The 20,076-nt window shown below is 36.1% G+C and overlaps 1 protein-coding gene across 1 annotated transcript; it reads left to right on the top strand.

Moving 5' to 3' along the window:
- Nucleotides 1-65: 65 nt before the first annotated feature.
- LOC129281783 (S-adenosylmethionine synthase-like) lies at nucleotides 66-18,942 on the top strand. The gene is made up of 8 exons (XM_054917706.2): nucleotides 66-300; nucleotides 5,644-5,721; nucleotides 8,823-8,945; nucleotides 10,596-10,708; nucleotides 11,537-11,677; nucleotides 12,754-13,155; nucleotides 13,892-14,025; nucleotides 14,977-18,942. The coding sequence occupies exons 1-8, from the start codon at nucleotides 216-218 to the stop codon at nucleotides 15,077-15,079; spliced, it is 1,179 nt and encodes a 392-aa protein (XP_054773681.1). The 5' UTR covers nucleotides 66-215; the 3' UTR covers nucleotides 15,080-18,942.
- The last annotated feature ends 1,134 nt before the right edge of the window (nucleotides 18,943-20,076 follow it).

Here is a 20,076-nt window from a genome sequence, read left to right as displayed (position 1 = left end):
CATGGGTAGCCTTGCCTGTCGACTATACCGTATACTGCATTGTGAGAATCGCATCCAATCACCAGTCTGTATTCAAGTCAGGTGACAGGCACAACACAGCTAAATGGTCGCGCGATTCTGTGACAGTCCTCTTTCACACGATTGCCTTCACCGTGAGAGGACACGCTCGCGCTTCACCTTTTTACCACAACAAGTCCTTCTTGTTATTAACGAAAATGGCTCAAGAAAATCATGTTTCATCTGTAGCTGAGGGAGACACCTTTCTCTTCACATCAGAATCCGTTGGAGAGGGACATCCAGGTAAGTGAGCCACCAAAACTCAAATATTTTTCATTAGATGATTTGCGCTGGAGCTTGGAAAATTGGTCATCCAAATTTCCCGGCTGGATCCGGGAGCGAAGTGCAACAATGGCCTGGCGCCGGTCGCTTCCCGGCGACGGACGTGTGATTGCCCTCGGCCTTGCAGCTTGCCTGGCCTTGAAATTATAGGCTTAGCTTGGTTTAAATTCAATCCAAATTTGTGCAGATTATTGTAAATTAGTATGCTTTATCAGCATGATCAGGCATGTCAGGTGTACCTTACTCAAGTTACTGTGTCTAGGATTAATAGTAGGAAAGCTTCAATTTCGATCGTGTCAATCTGCATTCTGCGATTCCCATCACATCACATTCACACTCACAGTGACAAACAAAGAGCAGAAGTCGGATAAAAACTTTCTGTTCTCAGACCTTCACTTCAGTCACAGCACTCATTCAATGAACAAGGTTATGAAATATAAATGTAACAGCCGGCAGGCCAGTCAGTTTGGGGTGGGGGGGGGGGAGCTCAAGAGTTTGGTAGGCCTAACAAGTTAGTTAGATCTAGATTCAATATAATGCTTTTTGCAACATTTCTTATTCTATCTTACTCCTTAAACTTAATTTCACAAAATAATATTTCAGCAATAGAATTGTACAATATATTTGCCTAATTTTGATTTAATTTTGCCATGTTGAGTTTTGTACTAGCTTGATAAATTATTTTATTAGATCTAGATCTAGAATCTAGACCTGTACTAAATTATCATGTTCATTGCCGTATTTCTTGCCCTTAATTCGAGGTTCCCTGCCCTTTATTCATCAATGCTGTCTATCTGTTAATGCCCACAATCATTATATTGATTATTATGGAAATTGAACTTTAAGATTGACTTGAACTGAAGATCTTTGCTGGGACAGGCAGATGCAGTACAACGGGTGAACACCCTACTCTTTGACAAATAGTGTATTGGTTTTAACATGCAGAGGTTGTGACTAGCCTAGAGGACTCTGTGATGATATTTTTTAATGATATTTTTATATTGTCCTTATATCACAGAGCCTAGACATGCATATGCCAAGTGAACTTAATACACAAGAAGGGAATTCCCTTCATATCACATTGTAACCATCCAAATGATCCAACAAATTCTTAACTGAAATTTTATGAAATTGCATACTTTATAACACCTAATGCTTATAAAGGTATGACAGTTTCCCCCCAAAAATAAGAAAAATTAGAGGTTTCTTACAAGACCGATCTCGTGTATCTATTCGTAAATACTGCAAATACTATAGGCTTGACGCTTGAACCACTTTGATATGATGTAGCTCTGATGATAACTAAGTGCCATTTTGAAGAACAATTCATAGATTAATTTAAAATTATGTTTTATTAAATAATGAAATTTTAATTTCAATTTTTAAGCAATTGTTAATGCAGGATTAGTTCTAATGTGGAAAAGAAACATGAGTTTCTGCATGCTGCTCTGATTGAGATGGAATCCATGTTTAGATTTATATTTCAACTTAAATGTACATATCAAATGGAGCCGAGCATTCCACCAGCTATGCTATGGGAAAATTGCATTATGATTTATGTTTGAACATTTGTACAGAAGAGGCAAGGGGTGTGATTTGGGCCTCTTTACTGATTATTAAAGCATCCCACATTCCCACACACAGTTTCATTCATTCATTAGAATTTGTTACAAATGAAAAATCAGATATTTCCACTCATAAAATGTTGCACTATGCCCTACTTTTTTTATTGACATTGTAAAATAAGGTCATGTGACATTTTCAGTTTAAAAAAGGTGCTTTTCTATTGCTAAAGCTATAAATATTTTTTGGAGTTATGTTTTTTGACAACACAAATGGGGTGAGTTCAAACATGGCTCGATGGACTTTTGGCAGAACTGCCCTAAGATCTGCCATAATAGTAGGCTTCAAGTAGATGAGCAAACACAGTGAATGATCATTGTTTGCTATGATGGCAAGATAAATCAATCTGGTTTAAAGCAGTTCTTAGTGACCTTTGACCCCTTAATCATGTGTCTGAAATCAACAATGCAGCACATTTTAATCCACATTTATGCTTTGAATTCATGCTGGAGGCCTTCAGTACAAAGACACCTTCTACCCAGTTCAAACACAACATCTGTGCATTGTTTTTAGCTGGGGTTACTTATTAGGATCAAAATGATAATATGTCCTTCCAAATTTTTGCTGGCTCAGCAGATATGTACATCTGTTTGTTTTGTGGTTAGTAAAGTTTGCAGCATACCAAGTACTATTTAAAGAAAAGTGGGTGGTTTATTTGCAGATTGTGACTGAAATTATGTAAGATGAATTCAGAATGGCCTCGTTAAAAACAAAGAAGTTAATCAAGCGGCTGTCAGTGTCGCACCTTGGTCCCATTGTATTTGTCATTCAATGGTAACTGCCATGACAACAATGCTCAACAACCAATCAAAATCAAGCATTCCATGGAAAGATACTATTGACTTCAAAGTTATAGTAACCTTTATTCAACAGGGCCCGGGTGATTCTAGCCAGTGTATGTTGATGTACATGTACGTATGGAAAGTAGTTTCCTCATTATCCTCGTTCTTGATCTAGCATTCTAGTCTTGATGGCGGTGTCAAGAATATATATGTTTCAAGAAATCATATATAGAGTAAAATTAGAAAACTGCTAATGGGGAAAACTGCTAACATTTGGTATGTCCTCAAACCCTGGCTTAAACATTCAGACCATATTGAAGCCTATGTTTGAGGACATCCCCTTAGGATTTAGATAAGAAAGATCTCCCTCTTTGTGTACCCTCTATATGGGTTTTGAACATGTACTTTCATTCATTGAATAAAAGCAACCAGAGCCATTGTACTTGTAATAGAGAGAGTTCAGCCAACCAGGTTTCAAGGGGAATACTAACATGGTGCAATTTCTTGTGAATTGGACTTGCCTAACAAAGCATTATGCGCCATGTTGGTAACCTATTGAAACCGGTCTTGCCCAAATTCTGAGAGCAACACATCTCCAGCAGTAACCTCTATGGGACTGCATACCAAGGAAGGTAGAAGTAGAACAGGGATGGGGATCAGTTTGTTCTTGCTGTCATAAGTGACCAATTACTTCTGTCCATTACAAATCAATATATTTGCTATTAAATGATGTGAACCTTCGTCATTCATGAATTCACTCTTTTCATCTTCGAATACAACAGGTATGGTCTTTAGGGTCACATGCAACGTTGAGCTCTTCTCTGCTTTTGTTGGCCATCTGCCAAGTTGGCATTGCAAAAATGTCAAAATTGTTCCTTTGATCTGTACAATTAGGTTGAGCCCCCGAAAGGAGTAGTGTGTAGAAAATACAAATAATCCATAAACTTTTCAATAATAATAGCCACTTCAACGTGGACATTGGACCTACTACGTTCAAGAAATGCTGAGTAAGCGAAGTCATGCATTGTTTTGAAAGCCTTTTTTTATCTTGTATAGTTGTATTGGTTCCTCTGCAGATGGCATTGACAGTGTGAAATAATTAAGTGAATATTAATAGATGTTTTATTTTAATGTATCCCATGCACCCATCATGCCTAAATCACTATCAGACTTGTCAATATAATAATCGGAAAGTCAACACCACTGGTATATTGAATATCTTGCCTCTAAATCACTTACATCTGTAAAAAAATTGACTATATTGAAAACAGGGGAGGCTGCCAGGTGCGTTGTATTCGTTTGATGGTGTTGGATTAGTGGATTAATTCATAAGAGCATTAAAAAAATTAACAGGGTAGCGTAAAGATTTTAACCAAGGAAAGGTAAAGAGATAAGTTACTTCAGAAGAATTGAAATTACATTTCGCTAGGCATTCATATATGTATGGATGGATCTAGTATAGAAACATCTTATGGGTTTTTCAGGTTCCAACTGTCAAGAAATGACATTGGAATTTGAATACTCCAAGGGACTCAAGTACTGCACTAGGAGTTAATACAATGGGTAAATAGTAGGCATGGCAAGGGAGGATCTTGTGTACACAAAGGTTTCAACTGTTTGATATACACCTATTTACATTTTCTTTTTCGTACTGATTATTCCACCAAATTGTGGAGTCATTGTTTAAGTTCTTTCTTGCGCAGCACAGTGACTATGTAGCTTACCATTACATGGCAGTTTCTACAACCAACTGCAAGAAATGAACTACATCTACATGTAAATGTAACTGAATTATTGGCATGAAATCTTTTTAATTTAGGCACACTATAAGGTTGCTTTCTTACAATTCTGTTCAATAGTTTACCATGGAATTTGATATGTATGTGCTGGTAACTGATGCCTTGATAAGTTTGATTAATAAGGCAGATCTGTCAACCAGTACGTTTTGGGCGTATTTAGTATTTTTTTGCAACCAAAATACGATAGTACGTTTTTTTTTTGTTTTTTTTATCGTAATTTATTGAGAAAAATCATCTCTATATGTCTCTTTTTCATAAAACTTACACAAATATGGTCATAAGATCAATGTAATTTCATGTAACTTGTTTTTTTTCCAATCATTTTGTTAAAAACAAGGTGGGATATACACATGTTTCAATGTTGTTGTTTTTTTATCTGCAAGAGCAGTGCACATTTTAGCTTGCATGCAGCTTGAGCGCCACGATGAGCGCGTGTGCCACACATTTTATTATGAAATACACTTTTTTGGGGAAAAGGACAGTTTTTATTATCACAGAATACAATTTTTCATTCCCAGAGGTTGGCAGGTCTGATAAGGCTGCTGTGTTGATGTCCATGCTTTAGGCAAGCACAGGGAGAGTTCCAAAATCATTTTGACGTTGAGATTGATTTCAAAGTTTTAGCATAATTTTTTTTGTGGTTCAATTTATTAACCATTTGGCAAGTTGACCCCAAATGGAATGAAGGCCAATGATGTCCTGATTACCAATCTGCTCGTCTCCTTGAGTACTTGATATGGAGCGTCCTCTTTCTGGAACTTCACTTCCAATTGACCTCTCCTGCCAGGCCTCCACATAAGCAGTATGCTGCTGCTAATGAACTTTCCAGATATTCCCACCATTGAGAAGCCATGATTAGCTCGGCAATTAAATGTTCCACTCTGAGCATTGTGGTCATAAGATAAAAGGAAACATTTTAGCTAACCAGTGGGCTCTTTCTTTTTTAAATTTGGTCTCGGCCTCTCTGGCTTTATTCCTTGATACCCAAACAGTCCAATCACAGACCAGGGAAGAACAATGCTTAATTCCACTTTAATTCATCAGTTGAAACAATAAAACCTTCACTTCTTCATGGTTTTTTTTTTTTTTTTTTTTTTCAGACAAAATCTGTGATCAAGTGAGTGATGCGGTTCTTGACGCTCATCTTGCTATTGACCCTAACGCAAAGGTCGCCTGTGGTAAGTAATACTTCATTTACAGAGTTACTATTTGTTAACAAAATATGACAGGAATGCAAAAGTTGAAAGGGGCAATTAAAAGGTATGAATTCAAGGCTGAAAAGAGATAAGGAAAAAAGAGGGGGCAAAAGAGCTACATGTACACTTTAATCATGGCTCAAATTTAGCAGTGGCCCGGGGCAACCAATAATGAGAGTCGGGCCACCAAATTTGCTTGGCGGGCCACCAAAAATATGAAATTGATGATATTGGTAGACCGATCAGGCCGGCGAGAAAAAAAGTTAGTGTGGAGCCTTGCTTGAAAAACCTAATATTGTATGTAGCTGAAGAGTAAAATAGTTGTATATTTGGTGCTGTAAGAGAGTGGTCTGTGAGTCATGATAGTAACCATTGTAAAAACCATTTTGATTTAGAAAACATGAGTTTAATTTGACTAATAACATTTTGAAGGTGCAAATTAAATTTTTTGGTAATAAGGTGAGTGTATTTAATGCCCTGACTCTATTTTCCTGTACACTTCAGTGCATCTGCTTGGATTTGGTGGTATGCCTGTCTGATTTTTCACAATAGATGTGTTCCAAGTCAATATGTTTCTTTGAGTGTACTCCACCAGTTAATATTCAAAGCTACACTTCCAACAGATGAATTGAATTCACATTAGGAGTGGAACTCAAGCAGTACATATTATCATTATGCTGTAAATTAAATCCACGATATTAGCAACAGCTGTTGCACTCACGAGAGCATTATAGATAAATTCATCCAATATAGATGGTTTAGCAGATAAATGAATAAATAACTTTAGAGCGATTTCTTAGGAAGAGTCCTTCCCACCAAACAATGTATTCAGGCCTGATGTATTTGTTTACATCCAAATACTGTGAATGATAGAATTATATGAAAATTTGCCAAGTCATGCAATGCATGTAGACCAATGCTAATACCATACTAAACTTTATTTCAAGTAAACATTGTTCCAAATATTTGCGCTGTACTAAATTGCAATGTCATGTCTGTTAACTCCAGTTTTCTATTAAATGTGTACTCATTTACTAGGCTTTTCACACTTGTTTTTTGTTTCTTACTCTTTAATATCCTTTGTCCTTCACAATTTCACTTTCTCACATTCATATACATGTAGAATTATTAGTCCTGTTCTAATGGCTTTATTAACCAGTGATAAGAAATTTCCTTTTTTTTTTCCATTTGAGCGTGCCTTGGCTTGGATGCGGCTATTCAATATGTCATGAATACTGCAGTTTGGATGTTGCATTTATGCCTTTATTGTTTTCTCTGCTTCCCACTAGCCCTGTTCTTTCTCTTTCCGCTTTGCACCGTAATTGTGGTGCTAACCCCCCACCCCCTCCTTAGCCCCTTCATATTTCCCGGGACTAAACAGGATTTTGCCTGTCTGAAAACCATGCTGGTATTTTTTTTATCAATATCATGAAGCAGTGATTGTTCACTTATTAACCCTCTAGCACCTACAGATTCCTATGCATAATGGCAATTACTCACTGGAGGAAACAATAAAACTGGTAATAAGTAGGCATTATTCCAAACAAATTGAAATATTTTTTTATAAATTTACTTTTGTTCATTACAAGTTATATTTATTTTGTAGCATAGGACCTGTTGAATAGAATGGTACATGACAAAGTTCAATCAGATGTACGAATATTGACCTTTGACAATCGTTTGCAGAGCGAGAAGAAAAAAAACAAAGTTCGGGTTTCAGCCGCCCCAGTCCCACGTCTTCAAAAAAATGTAAAGTATCACTGACAGAATACTAAAGTTTTCGCCAAATATTGGATCAAATATGTCAAAAATTAATTCCAACTCACATCTAGATGTCACTCTGTGTGATATCCAACGTTTTGATGAACATATAGCAAGGCCCGAGCTTCTTCGGCGAAGTAAGTGGTTTTCCGAGACATGGACGCAGCCATCTTTGCTGAGATTGACTGCGCAACGGTCTGGAACTTGCTACACACCGATGCATGTCAATCGGTTTTTCTCTATTATACTCAATAGGAGCATACACTTTTCTATGCAGATCTATGTAGCAGCCAACCTATACGATATGCACACGCAATATTACCACGGTAAATCATAGACAAGAGATACTATAGCGCAAAGAAAACGTACGGACGGTTAAGGGCGGTTCAGTGTGAAATAGGAAGGGCGGTCTCAGGCGGTTCAGGTGCTAAAGGGTTAAGGTCATGACATATATCTAGAATTTTTCACAGGTTGATATTTTATACTGGGTGTAGTATTGGCAACATATGGTTAGCCAGATGGTAGGATTCCTCGCATCCATGTATTACTGATTTCATCATCTTTCAAAATATTGTTTACAGTAGATTCTGAATGCTGATGCAATGTCTGATCCTTGTTCATATTTTCCATATGGAGTGCATGAAAACTAATATTTCATTCCTTTTTTTAGATTCTGAACATGACTCGTTAATTTCTTAGATTTCAGGTTGGCTTTCATGCCTTATCTACATGTATGATGAAATTATGATAATTAAAATTTTTCCAGCTTCCCATTTTCTGCTCTCCTCTCATTTGTAGTTCATTATGTTATTGTTCCAGTGAGGATCTAGCTCTGTTTCATGAAACATATCAGCGATTTTCACTTGCAAATTTGCTCTGAGCCAATCAGATGCAAGGATTTCAGCTATTATGATAGATATTCAGTGAATATCATAGGGTTTTTTGTTTTGTGAACATGTCAATAGGCATGACACTCCCCAGAACAAAGACACAAAATTTGACTGAGGAAATTCTAGGCTTTGCAATGATTCAGCATTTATCAAAAGAAGAAAGAAAAGATTGTGTTTGATTATTGGTGGGTCATCTCTATAATTTTCTAAAACAAGTGCCCTCCAATATGGCTCTAATCCAGACCGGGCGGTGAACTGATTAATAGTTATATGTCAGAATAATTAAAATAATTATTTAGTGAATTCATAAAAGCTGCTTATACATGTACATACACTGTAGTAAAAAAAAGGTTCAGTGTAAATATTCTGAATAACTAGATGTGATTTGTGAAAATGTTTATTATTTTTTTCAATTTTGTTTGTTTTGTTTAGAATGTGCCTCAAAGACCGGTATGATCATGGTGTTTGGTGAGGTGACGTCTAACGCCCATGTGGACTACCAATCGTGTGTAAGGAATGCCATTAAAGCCATAGGATATGATGACTCGTCTCAAGGTAAGATATACAATACTACTACTGGATATCAAATTTAAAAACAAAACTTAAATCTATTTGATAAGGAAAAATACTTATTATTACTACTGTTAGCAGATGTAATGGCTCAAATATTAATTGATATGAATGGATTTCAAAGGGCCTAAAAAGATCAGTTAAGTACGAATTAATCATCCTGAATTCACAACTCTTCCATTACTTCAATGAGAATGAAAATCCATGGCTCAAGTTAGCTTTTATGAGTTCAGAACATTCAAAGAATAAGATCGATGAAAGGTAAAGAACAATACGAAAGTAAAGAGCATCGGCATTAAAATCATGAGTGTTATGTAGATCTCCCATTGGCAAAGCGACCAAGATTTGTCATGTAACAGAATTACATCTCTCCCATTTGTACACTGAAAACATACCCCAAAACATCTATTTTTCCTCATTCTTATATAGAACAAACCCTTTGTCCATGATATATGTCATGGAAGCCCTATGACATCTCTTATGAAAAAAAGTGATCTATAGGCTTGATATAAGTCGCAATATAAATAAGATATGAAGGCAAGAATTCGTGGAGTTGTACCGCTCTGACATAACACATGTTGGTTGCATTGCAAATGGGAGGATGTCTACATTGATTAGTGATGTTAACACTCTTATTTGTTCTCAATATTTCATTCTCCTTTAGAGGTCAAGTCCACCCCAGGAAAATGCTGAAATGAATATAGAGAAAAATCAAACTAGCATAGTGCTGAAAATTTTATCAAAATCAATGTAAAATAAGAAATGACTTTTTAAAGTTTCGCTTATTTTTCACAAAACAGTGATATGTACAACTAGGTGAGTCAGTCGATGATGTCCATCACTCACTATTTCTTTTGTTTTTTATTGTTTGAACTTTTTATAGAGTTGACAATAAGGACCAACTTGACTGAACCATATATTATTAAACAATGCTAATTCCACATGTTCAGGGAGGAATTAATCGTATCACTTGACAATGAGGAGAAAATTAGAATATTTCATATAATAAAATACTTAAGAAATAGTGAGTGGATGACGTCATAGTCTCCTCATTTGCATACCAGCCAGGATGTGCAAAATTTAAGCGAAACTTTAAAATGTCATAACTTTCTTATTTTACATCCGATTTTGATGAAATTTTCAGTGTTATGTTTGTTGGATTTTTCTCTTTTTATTCAAATCAACTTTTTGTTGGAGTGGACTTGTCCTTTAATATTCAGGAATTTGTGTTTTTTCCTCAAGTCCTTTTACATTGTGACAGTTAAGAAAGTGTAACATAGAAGGCATAGACATATAATGGTAAATGTGTATTGTGTTGACAGAAGGAAAATATTGTTCCAAGTAAAGCTTTTGAAAAGGATTATATTTGAGTCATTTTGTGTATTGGAGCACATGGAGAAGTTATCATACAACATGACATTATACATGAAGCCAATTGGAAATCCACATTGGTAGAGCGATTGCAAAACATCTTTAATTAAAAAAAATCATGAATTTCTTATTGTTTATAAAATTTTGTTTAAAATTGTTTTCTATCTGCTTCTCTGATTTTCCTTTAATGTATCAGAACAACTTTTCATTTGTGTTGGATTACCTAATCTCTAAAACCCAAGTTTGTTTGGTTTGTACCATCAGGTTTTGACTATGATACCTGTAATGTGTTAGTGGCCATTGAGCAGCAAGTACGTGAGATTGCACAATCAGTTCACGTAGGAAAGGCTGAAGATGATATAGGTGCCGGTGATCAGGTAATAACACACAAGGTTGCATGAATTTTGGGGTGGGGTTGAAGTACTGCAGACCTGCCAACCAGTACGTTTTAGCCATATTTTATAGTACGTTTTTTTTTTTTTTACTAAATCGTAATTTATTGAGAAAAATAATCTCTATATGTCTCTATTTCATAAAACGTACACAAATATGGTTATTAGATCAATGTAATTTCAGGTAACTTGGTTTTTTTTTCAATCATTTTGTTAAAACCAGGGTGAAGATATACACATGTTTTAAGGTTTTTTTTCATCTGCAAGAGCAGTGTGCATTTTAGTGTGCATTTTAGCTTGCATGCAGCTTGAGCTCCGCGATGAGCGAGTGCGCCAAGCATTTTATTATGAAATACAGTTTTTTTATCACAGAATAGTTTTTCATTCCCAGAGGTTGGCAGGTCTGGAACTGAGTAAGCATTGATTTATAGGGTAATTAAATGGTTCTGTGGGGGGGGGGGGTAGCTGGAAAAGTATCCCAAGTTTCATTTTCATGGGTGTAACTGAAAATACTTCAGACTTCAGTGGTTTGTTTCAGTGATTCTATTTAACTTGTCTTTGAATTATCAATTGGCATGAAATGTATTTTACACTTGAAAGAATGACCAATTTGTGTTGGCTTCAGAATGTGAGTCTGTCCCACATATACAAATAAATGTCGGTAGTCTTGTCTAGATAGAGATCCATCTGTTGGAGACAAGAATGGAACAGTCCTCATTTTCATGGACAATATATTAGCAATTCGTTTATGTGAATGTTGAGACATAATTGTTGTAAGCGAAGATTATTCATTTAAATTTTTTTTTTCTTCAGGGATTAATGTTTGGTTATGCCAGTGATGAGACAGAGGAGTGCATGCCTCTGACTGTAGTGTTAGCCCATGCTCTTACACGTAAAATGGCTGAAATCAGACATGGAGGAGACAGAAGGCTTCGACCTGACTGTAAATCACAGGTGAGTTGAAAACTAGTCATTTATTGGTCAGTTTGACTTAGCTGTTTAGTTTACATCTGATTGCTCTACTTTGCGTTTGATCTCGTCCCACATTGTCTAATCCTACATTGTCTACAACTAGTTCAGTCCACTAACCATTTGGTCTAATTACCATTTAGCCTATCCACCAGTTGGGCTATAGGCCTACCCATTTCGTCTAATACCCACTTGGTCTAACACCACTTACTGTATATGGTTAGATAATTTATGATCCAAACTTTAATTTGACAAAGTGAAAAATAATGAGTAGACAAAGTGGAAATGTAGTGTAGACCAAATGGCAATTAGACCAAGTGAATAGTAGACCAAATGGGTTAGATCCATGTTGTATTAGACTATCTAAGAAGTAGACCAACGGAATAATAAATCTGTGAACAGCTTAGAAGAATAAAGTGCCCATGACTTCATCTCGTACATCAGTGCTAAGTATTTTTATTCTTAGAACTCTACATGTCATATCATCTTCTTATATTACAGCTGAATTTCTATTTCTTTACAAATGTTTTGTGTATTAAATTTGACATTTTTTACAGTTCATCAACTTTTTGAATAACGAATCCACCAGATCACATTAATCAATATTTTGACATGAGATTGATTTAACAGATCAAATTTTGACATTACTTTTTTCTAATGGCTACATCTGCAAAAAAGCCAGTTTTGAAGCTTGTCACCAGCTTTTACATGGACGTACAGTATATGCACAAGATTCTTGTCAGCCTGTGTAACAGAAAAGAACACATTTAGCATATGAAGTGTACTGCAATCTTCCCTGTGCTGAAGACAGTGTCAAGTATATCCCATCAACTCTAGTCATAAACTCAAGAAAACGATGGGAACCTGGTCATTTACAGAAAATTATGTACTTGAAAACATTCCAGCGAATACAATGCTCAAAAGATCTTGGTTGTTAAAGCCAAGTTCTATACCCTTCATAATAAATTAAGAGATTTATGTGTTTAAAGTATTAGTTGGAATAAAGATGTATAATGAAATGTTTTGATATGTTATATTTTTCATATTTTTTGTTCAAACAGGTTACCGTAGAATATAAGATGGACAGGGGAGCTTGTGTACCTCTACGTGTCCACACCATCGTTATCTCCACCCAGCATTCACCCGACATCACTCTACCAGACCTTCAGAAACTTCTCAGGGAACAGGTCATCGATGTCGTCATCCCAAAGAAATACCTTGACGAGAACACCGTCTACCATCTGAACCCCTCAGGGTCTTTCATCGTCGGCGGCCCCAAGGGTGATGCCGGCCTTACTGGAAGGAAGATCATCGTTGATACCTACGGAGGGTGGGGCGCCCATGGCGGAGGTGCCTTCTCTGGCAAGGACTTCTCCAAGGTGGATAGGTCCGCAGCCTATGCTGCTCGCTGGGTAGCCAAGTCTCTGGTCAAGGCAGGACTTTGCAAGCGTGTTTTAGTTCAGGTACATGTTACAAAAGGCTTCTGGATTACCCTACTCTACTACCTTTTGGGATTTGATAAAAGAGGCTGTCACCCGCTGGGTGTTTCTTAAAGCTCTTTGTAAAGTTATGCATAACTTTACACATGACTGGATCATGTTCTTATTTGCTTAGTCAACCTACATGAGGTATATAATATAATCCAAGAAAGGGTAACAGGTCGTGCGCAAAGTCATTCCTAACAGCTTTAATGAAACTTGCACAAAATCGTAACAAGGTTGTTTGATCAGGGCATCATCTTACAAAGAGTTAGAATTGATCCGTTCAACCTCAAGTATATAGAAATCCATCTATATTGTCAAGAAAACGGTGAATGTATGAATATTTATCATATCTAGAAAATATTTTGCACAAACGTATTTAGATGTTGACGTTGCTTGCTCTCCATAGTTGTGGGTGATCGGATCAATTTTAACTCTTTGTAAGACGGACCTTGATTAAATAACCTTTAACACTGTGTTTTTGTGAACGTTTCATTAATGGTCCATAACTTTAACCGTATTACCCATAACCAGGTCTGAAATTTTGATTTCTGAAAGCCAAAGGTCTTTGGCAGTGATCGATGACATATTTTATCCTATTCCAAAAAATTTGAGTAGGATATGCACACTTTTTATGATACATATTGTAAATGTTTGTAGGTTTGGATGGGTTCTTTGAAACTAATTTGTGTTTCTTACATGCATTTGTATCTCCTAGGTTTCGTATTCTATTGGTATCTCCGAGCCATTGTCTATCTCAGTTTTCCATTATGGAACATCAGAGTACTCGGAGAAAGAACTCCTTCGTATTGTTAAGAGGAACTTTGACCTCAGGCCTGGCGTCATTGTCAAGTAAGTCTACCTCCAAAAAATTGTTTTTACCAGAATTATTTGTATTGCTTCACTCCTCAGCATTTTAAAGTGAAATGACTTGTCAGAGTGCATCGTATATCATTAGTATTGTAAGGTTTTCTGGACTTGGCAACTCTTCTGACTTTAGAAGATGGCACAGCTTTTATTGACCTTGACATTCAAATTAGTATAATCCTTGGTAATAGTTTTCTATTCAAACATTTTTTTTATTCAGAAATTGTTTGACAAAAAAAATCAGAGAATATTTGATTTATTATGTATTTGTATTATAAGTTGTCAAGTTATTTTATGTTTTATTTGTTTATTGAATGCAACTAACATTAGTGTTTGGTGTTAGTAACTTGCACTACATGTATATGCGGATGTTCGGCCGGTACGATGCATTTGTTTTTTTGTTCATATGTAAAGTGTAAGGGCATCTGTAGAGAAATCCTTGGCAGTGGAAGCACCATGATGTCTTGGTTCTGACTCACGCGTTGCAATCAGAGGGTCATGTGTTCAAATCCCACCATGGCCTAGCATCCTCTGGCAAGGCGTCAATCCACACTTTGCCACTCTCCACCCAGGTGCTAATTGGGTACCAGTAGGAAACAACAATAATTTGGGTTGGTTTGACAAGTGTGCGCCTAACAGGCTATGAATCCAGTGACAGGATAATGATAATTGTGAAGCTCTTTGAGCAGTCATAGTTATCGCGCTATATAAAAGCCAGTTATCATTTATATTATAGTGGACATTTTTACTGTAATATTCTTCCCAGTTATAAATGTGAATGGTCCTGAAAAGGTGAAGATGATTGTTGACATCACAAGAACAGGCAGTGTTACAAAATGCCCGAATTGACTCAAATCACATATGTATTGGTAGTTTTCTTCTAATAAAGCAGACCAAGCCAACAATCTTTAAATTTTTATTTTTAATTCCGTGCAGGGATCTGGACCTGAAGAAACCCATCTACCGAAAGACCGCCACCTTTGGTCATTTTGGCCGTTCGGAATTCACCTGGGAACAGGCTAGGAAACTAGAACTCTGAGCAAGCCAAACCATTCTTGGTCTAACAGGACTTTATGGGCAGTATTGTCCCTACGGGAGTGAACTAACCCTGGACATAATGGTGTGTGTAGATAGGTACACTAGCTTCAGCTGGCTCCTCTTTGGAACATGTGGAAGAACGCAAATTTATATGTATATATTATATATCTGTATATTCTATCAAAAGTTAAATGAATCAAATTTCTGAGACAAAAGACTTGCAATTTCGAATTCCCTCCTTTTGGTGAAGACACAAATTGTTAATTTTGTAAAGATACGTCGGCACAATGTTGCATATTGACTAGTACAGCACTGTGATGATATGTTTACTAGTGCTATGATCATAATCTGTGAATATATGGATATTGACTTCTGAAGGTTCTTGATCTTCATCATAGGGAATATGACTGTCAATATTTGATCTATTTGATGAAGTATTCAACGTCATACACTGCACGCAATTTTCATCATTTATATTGTTAATATTTACATGTAACTAATAGTTGAAGTGTGGTGTCATAGGATCATATGATTTACAAATTTACTTTCAGAGCGTGTGTCTAGTTTCGGCACACATATGGAAAAGACAGTAAGATGACTATTTCTATTCAATATCTGATTAAATTATTGACTTTGTTAAACCTTTTGTGCATTTACAATATGCCTGTGAGGGATTGAAACAGTTTGGATGTAGAAATGAGCAAGATTTAGCACTCAGTATAAGAATTGGCTTAATGTAGTATTAACGAGTGCTGATTGTTGTTCATGGTTTGTGATGTTGAAGAGAGCCTCCAAGAATAGGGCTTAAATGACCCTAGGCTTGTCAACAAGATATGGTATCTGCGTCCTGTCCAAAAGCTCAGAGTCACGGGCATAACAAAAATTGTATGCTTGATACCCCAAACAAAGTTTCCTGGAGAACTGATTTTGACGTTCAAGTATGAGATGTTGGGTAACTTCAGAACCTCGTGCCCTTGATGTCACTAATGTGGTCTCAAAATACGTGCGAGACTTGCGAAAGGAAGAAAGCCAAACATCGCAGGGGCTCGCTCGCTCTTTGCTTAAAGTCGTGCGAAAAATTGGAGGAGAGATTCTGCCCTCACCCCTTCTCTGCCTTTTATGGTGAAGGAGGAGAAGGGTGAAGTGAAAATCCAGTGCTACAGTTAGTTATTTATTTCTTTATCAAGAGAAATAGGAGGTGACTTCAGTGTTTGTACTATGAAAGTAATTGAATCTAACTTCAGATAGTCTTCTAAGAATCCATTAGTCTTATGTTAATACCAAATTAGTGTGCAAAGGTTCAGCTTTAAGCTTAGCTTAATTTACCATTTTTATTTGCTGTATTAGCTTTTTGTGGATTACATTTTCACAAAGTATAGGAGCTTCAGCATTTTCTGCTTTTTCAGCTCTTTGTAATCCTTCACATCCCTGTATATTAATATGACTAAAAGTATTCATTTTATTGTGTTAATATTGATATGATTAATAGTATTCATTTCATTTTTACCAAGCTGGTCATGTAATTTGCATCTTAGTATTATTTTAATAGAGAATGTTTGATTAGTAATTCTTGTTCGATTAATTTCAGTCACTTTATATACTAGCAAAATAATGTGAGCGTGTTCCAATCTCATATCTTATATAGAGTACTATCAAAGTCTGAATTCTAATATTCTTGGGTGTGTCCAGCGAGGTCTCGTTGAAATAACTTGGTTTAAGGCTTTATTTTTTAACTTCCTTTACAAACATATAATTCTAATGTATAAAATTCTGTGGTGTATTATTCTGAAATACTAATATATTGCCATCTCAGTATGGTGATTGCGTTATTGATTTGTATCGGCATTTACTGAACGCATTGGTCTAAACAATATAAGTCTAGTAGCCAGGTTATCGTTCTTTGGTAACAGACCAGACACTTGGCATTCAAACGTCATGATTTTATTTCACGTTAATTGTGCTACCTCACTGTTCTTTTCTATTAGAAAAATGAAGTAGTCCACAAGTGGGGTGTTTCACAAATATTAAAGTGCAACTATAAAAACTGCGCACTTTATTCTCTGTGTGAAACAGAGCATCACTGCATTGGTGAGATCAATTGCTAGTTTTCAATCGTGGAAATGCTAGTAGCAGAGAGAAATGTACCTTTCGAATTCTTGTTGTCATTGCCGATTATAATGCACTCCTGTTCTGATGTTTATTTGTATCAGTATCAACTGCAATAGATCATGTTATGTTCATTTTTTAAATCAGTTTAATTTTTGAACATGGGGTATTCCAGTGAGTCTGATGATTTGCATAGTTATTGTTTACCGTGTAAATTTTCATGAAAAACAGATTAACTTCACTCAGTATAATACATATAGGAACCGGTTTTGATATGAAGTCGACCAGGACATTTAACAAAATGAATTTAACTCCACTGAGCCAGAAGAAAGGAGTGGCAACAGCATTTAAAATCTTTAAATGTGTTTCAGTATAATGTATGACATGTTTCTGCTAGTTTATCAAATTTAGTGAATTCTATTGCATTTTTTGGAAAACAATGGAAATAATGTACATAGGTGATGTTTTACCCACTCCAAGATATATAAAGCCCTTTGTGTGTTTAATTGATCCTCTTCTCTCATCAATTGAGGATTGATTTTCAAAACATTATTGTAAGACCTCATCTAAAAAAAAATTCCTTATTAAAAAAAAATTCAATTATATGCAGTGGCTCTTGCGTACCATTCCAAGAAAAGCGATGCATTTACAATCAAGAAACGAGAAGGTTTAAACAGCATTTAATGACCGTTTCTTTAAATAATGTTCTGTGGTCAATGTAAGAATCAGTACTAGCTGTGGGAGCTACAATGTACGTATCATCGGCATGAGTTGAGTAATCCCTGACATGTAACTCGTAGCATTTTTTCAGCTAACCCTGTGAAAAAGTAGCATGATTGATCTCTTGGAAGTCAATTTTTGTTGTCGCAAAAAGAATGGACATGTAAAGAGTTACCTGTAAAAATGCAAAGCGTTTGTGATTGAAACCATCCCAACTCTATCATGTTGTAAGTCCGTAAGTCTATTGTTTGAATATGATACACTCCTTTACAATAATACTTCTTTTATTATTATTTGAAACATGGGTGTGATACATTCCCACCACAATCCTAAATGTAGAATGACCATCTCTGTATGAAGACCACTTGCAGTAAATTTATTGGTTAAATTGAGCATCATCCCAGGAGCATACTTACACTTTAAAGTGAATCTTTTTATAATGGAATTACATTCCAAGTAAGCTGTCTCTTCTGCTCCTATTAGTTCATCGACCTTTATGAATGTGCCTTTGTACACGTTGTTAAGTTGTTATATCAAAGTACTGCTCTATCTGCAAGGCCAAGGAATATATCAATCTAATCAGATTGCTGATACCAAATTGTTTTTATATTGCATTAAGGCACAGGGATGATTGTATTCGAAGTGATTATGACCAGTGATGTGGGTATTCTTTGTGTAGCAATGATTAACCTTAATCAGGCTGGGCTGGTAGACCCATGGATGGGAGGGGTGTTGTGGACGCCACCCAAAGATGTTTCGCGCACAGTGACTCTGGATCGTTCTGACTAGACAAAGCTGGGGAGGGGTGGGGTATTATGTGTTGACACTGGTTCAACCCCAGCGGCTGATGAGAACGTTCCGGTGCCACTATTTTGCGCAAAATGTCCGCAATCGGATCAATGGCCAAGTTCTCAAGCGAGAGATCTGCCATCCCCAGCCTTTTTAGTGTTGGTGAATATCATGTTCTCACAGACAGAATCATAACCATTATCTTTTTATGTACATTTACAAATTAAAAAAAATACTTTCAAATGTGAATTTGATTTAATATGTGTTTATTCCACTGTACCGTTTGGTGATCATATGGAAGATTTGAGTTGAGTGCACTTGGAGAGATATTTCTGTATACTGTATATTTATAACAAAAACTGTGGTGATGACTAAATTGATGAATGTTCTCCACACTTTACCTCAAAAGATAGTTGTGTGCGAAAATGGCAAGAATCAGCATGGCAAAGATGAATATGGCAGGGGTAAAACAAAATACTGAATGTGTTAAATTTATGCATGACGTTAAAATGACCGACTAGTCGATATTAATAAATGGAGATTAACCAAATGAGTAAATATTTTATCAAAATTTCACATACGCCATGAATGAGAAAGTTGATTGCCATATACAGCGCGTCCCAAAAAAAATGTCCCTCTGACATACGGCTGAATTAATTCCAAAATATAGTATCATATTCAATTAAATGAACAGAACTAGAAAGCTCATTTCATAACCTAACTTCTATAAAAATTTCATCTGTCTCGCTTCAGCGGTTTTGAATACACATTCTGTTATGTAACAGTGGTATATTTCAGCCCATTCCGAGTTTGCAGCAATGCAGTATTTATGCACTGCCTCTAGCATGTTAACCCCCATTTAACATCCAGTATCTGAGCAGGGACAATTCCCTGATCTGACTAGGCTGATCAAATCACAAACATGAGCATGTTCAGAAGGGAATGAAATATCCATCATGAAGATTTTTTTATGATTGATATGGGGAATAGATGTATCAACCTGAAAAAAATGGATGAGTACAATAAGCTAAACAATGACGGACAAATCACAAGTGTAACTTTGCAAATTTGAACATAACCAGTGGAAATTGACTTTTTTAATCAAATAGGTAAATTAACTTGACATCAGTAACTTAATAACAAATTATTAATGCAACAAGAATGCAGTACATGTAGTTGAAATGAGTGAAACATTGAACAAGGCCTGAAACAGGCATGACCTATTGTCTCCACCAGTGTTGCATTTAACATTATCAAACTTGCAATGGACTGTCCAGCATTGGTGTAACATTTCTTGACCTACTAAACATGCTCAAGGTTGCGATTTGATGAGCTAGGTTTGATCATGGGGTTCATGGGGACTTCCCTGGTCAGATTAGGGAA

This window comes from Lytechinus pictus, chromosome 18 (genome assembly GCF_037042905.1).
Source record: "Lytechinus pictus isolate F3 Inbred chromosome 18, Lp3.0, whole genome shotgun sequence".
Taxonomy (NCBI): Eukaryota; Metazoa; Echinodermata; class Echinoidea; order Temnopleuroida; family Toxopneustidae; genus Lytechinus; species Lytechinus pictus.
This window is presented reverse-complemented; position numbering and strand designations above follow the sequence as displayed.

Coding starts and splice junctions, on each gene's coding strand:
- LOC129281783 (XM_054917706.2), top strand. CDS start 216: ATGGCTCAAGAAAATCATGTTTCATCTGTAGCTGAGGGAGACACCTTT. Junction 5,722..8,822: donor TAACGCAAAGGTCGCCTGTG/GTAAGTAATACT, acceptor TGTTTTGTTTAG/AATGTGCCTCAAAGACCGGT. Junction 10,709..11,536: donor ATATAGGTGCCGGTGATCAG/GTAATAACACAC, acceptor TTTTTTCTTCAG/GGATTAATGTTTGGTTATGC.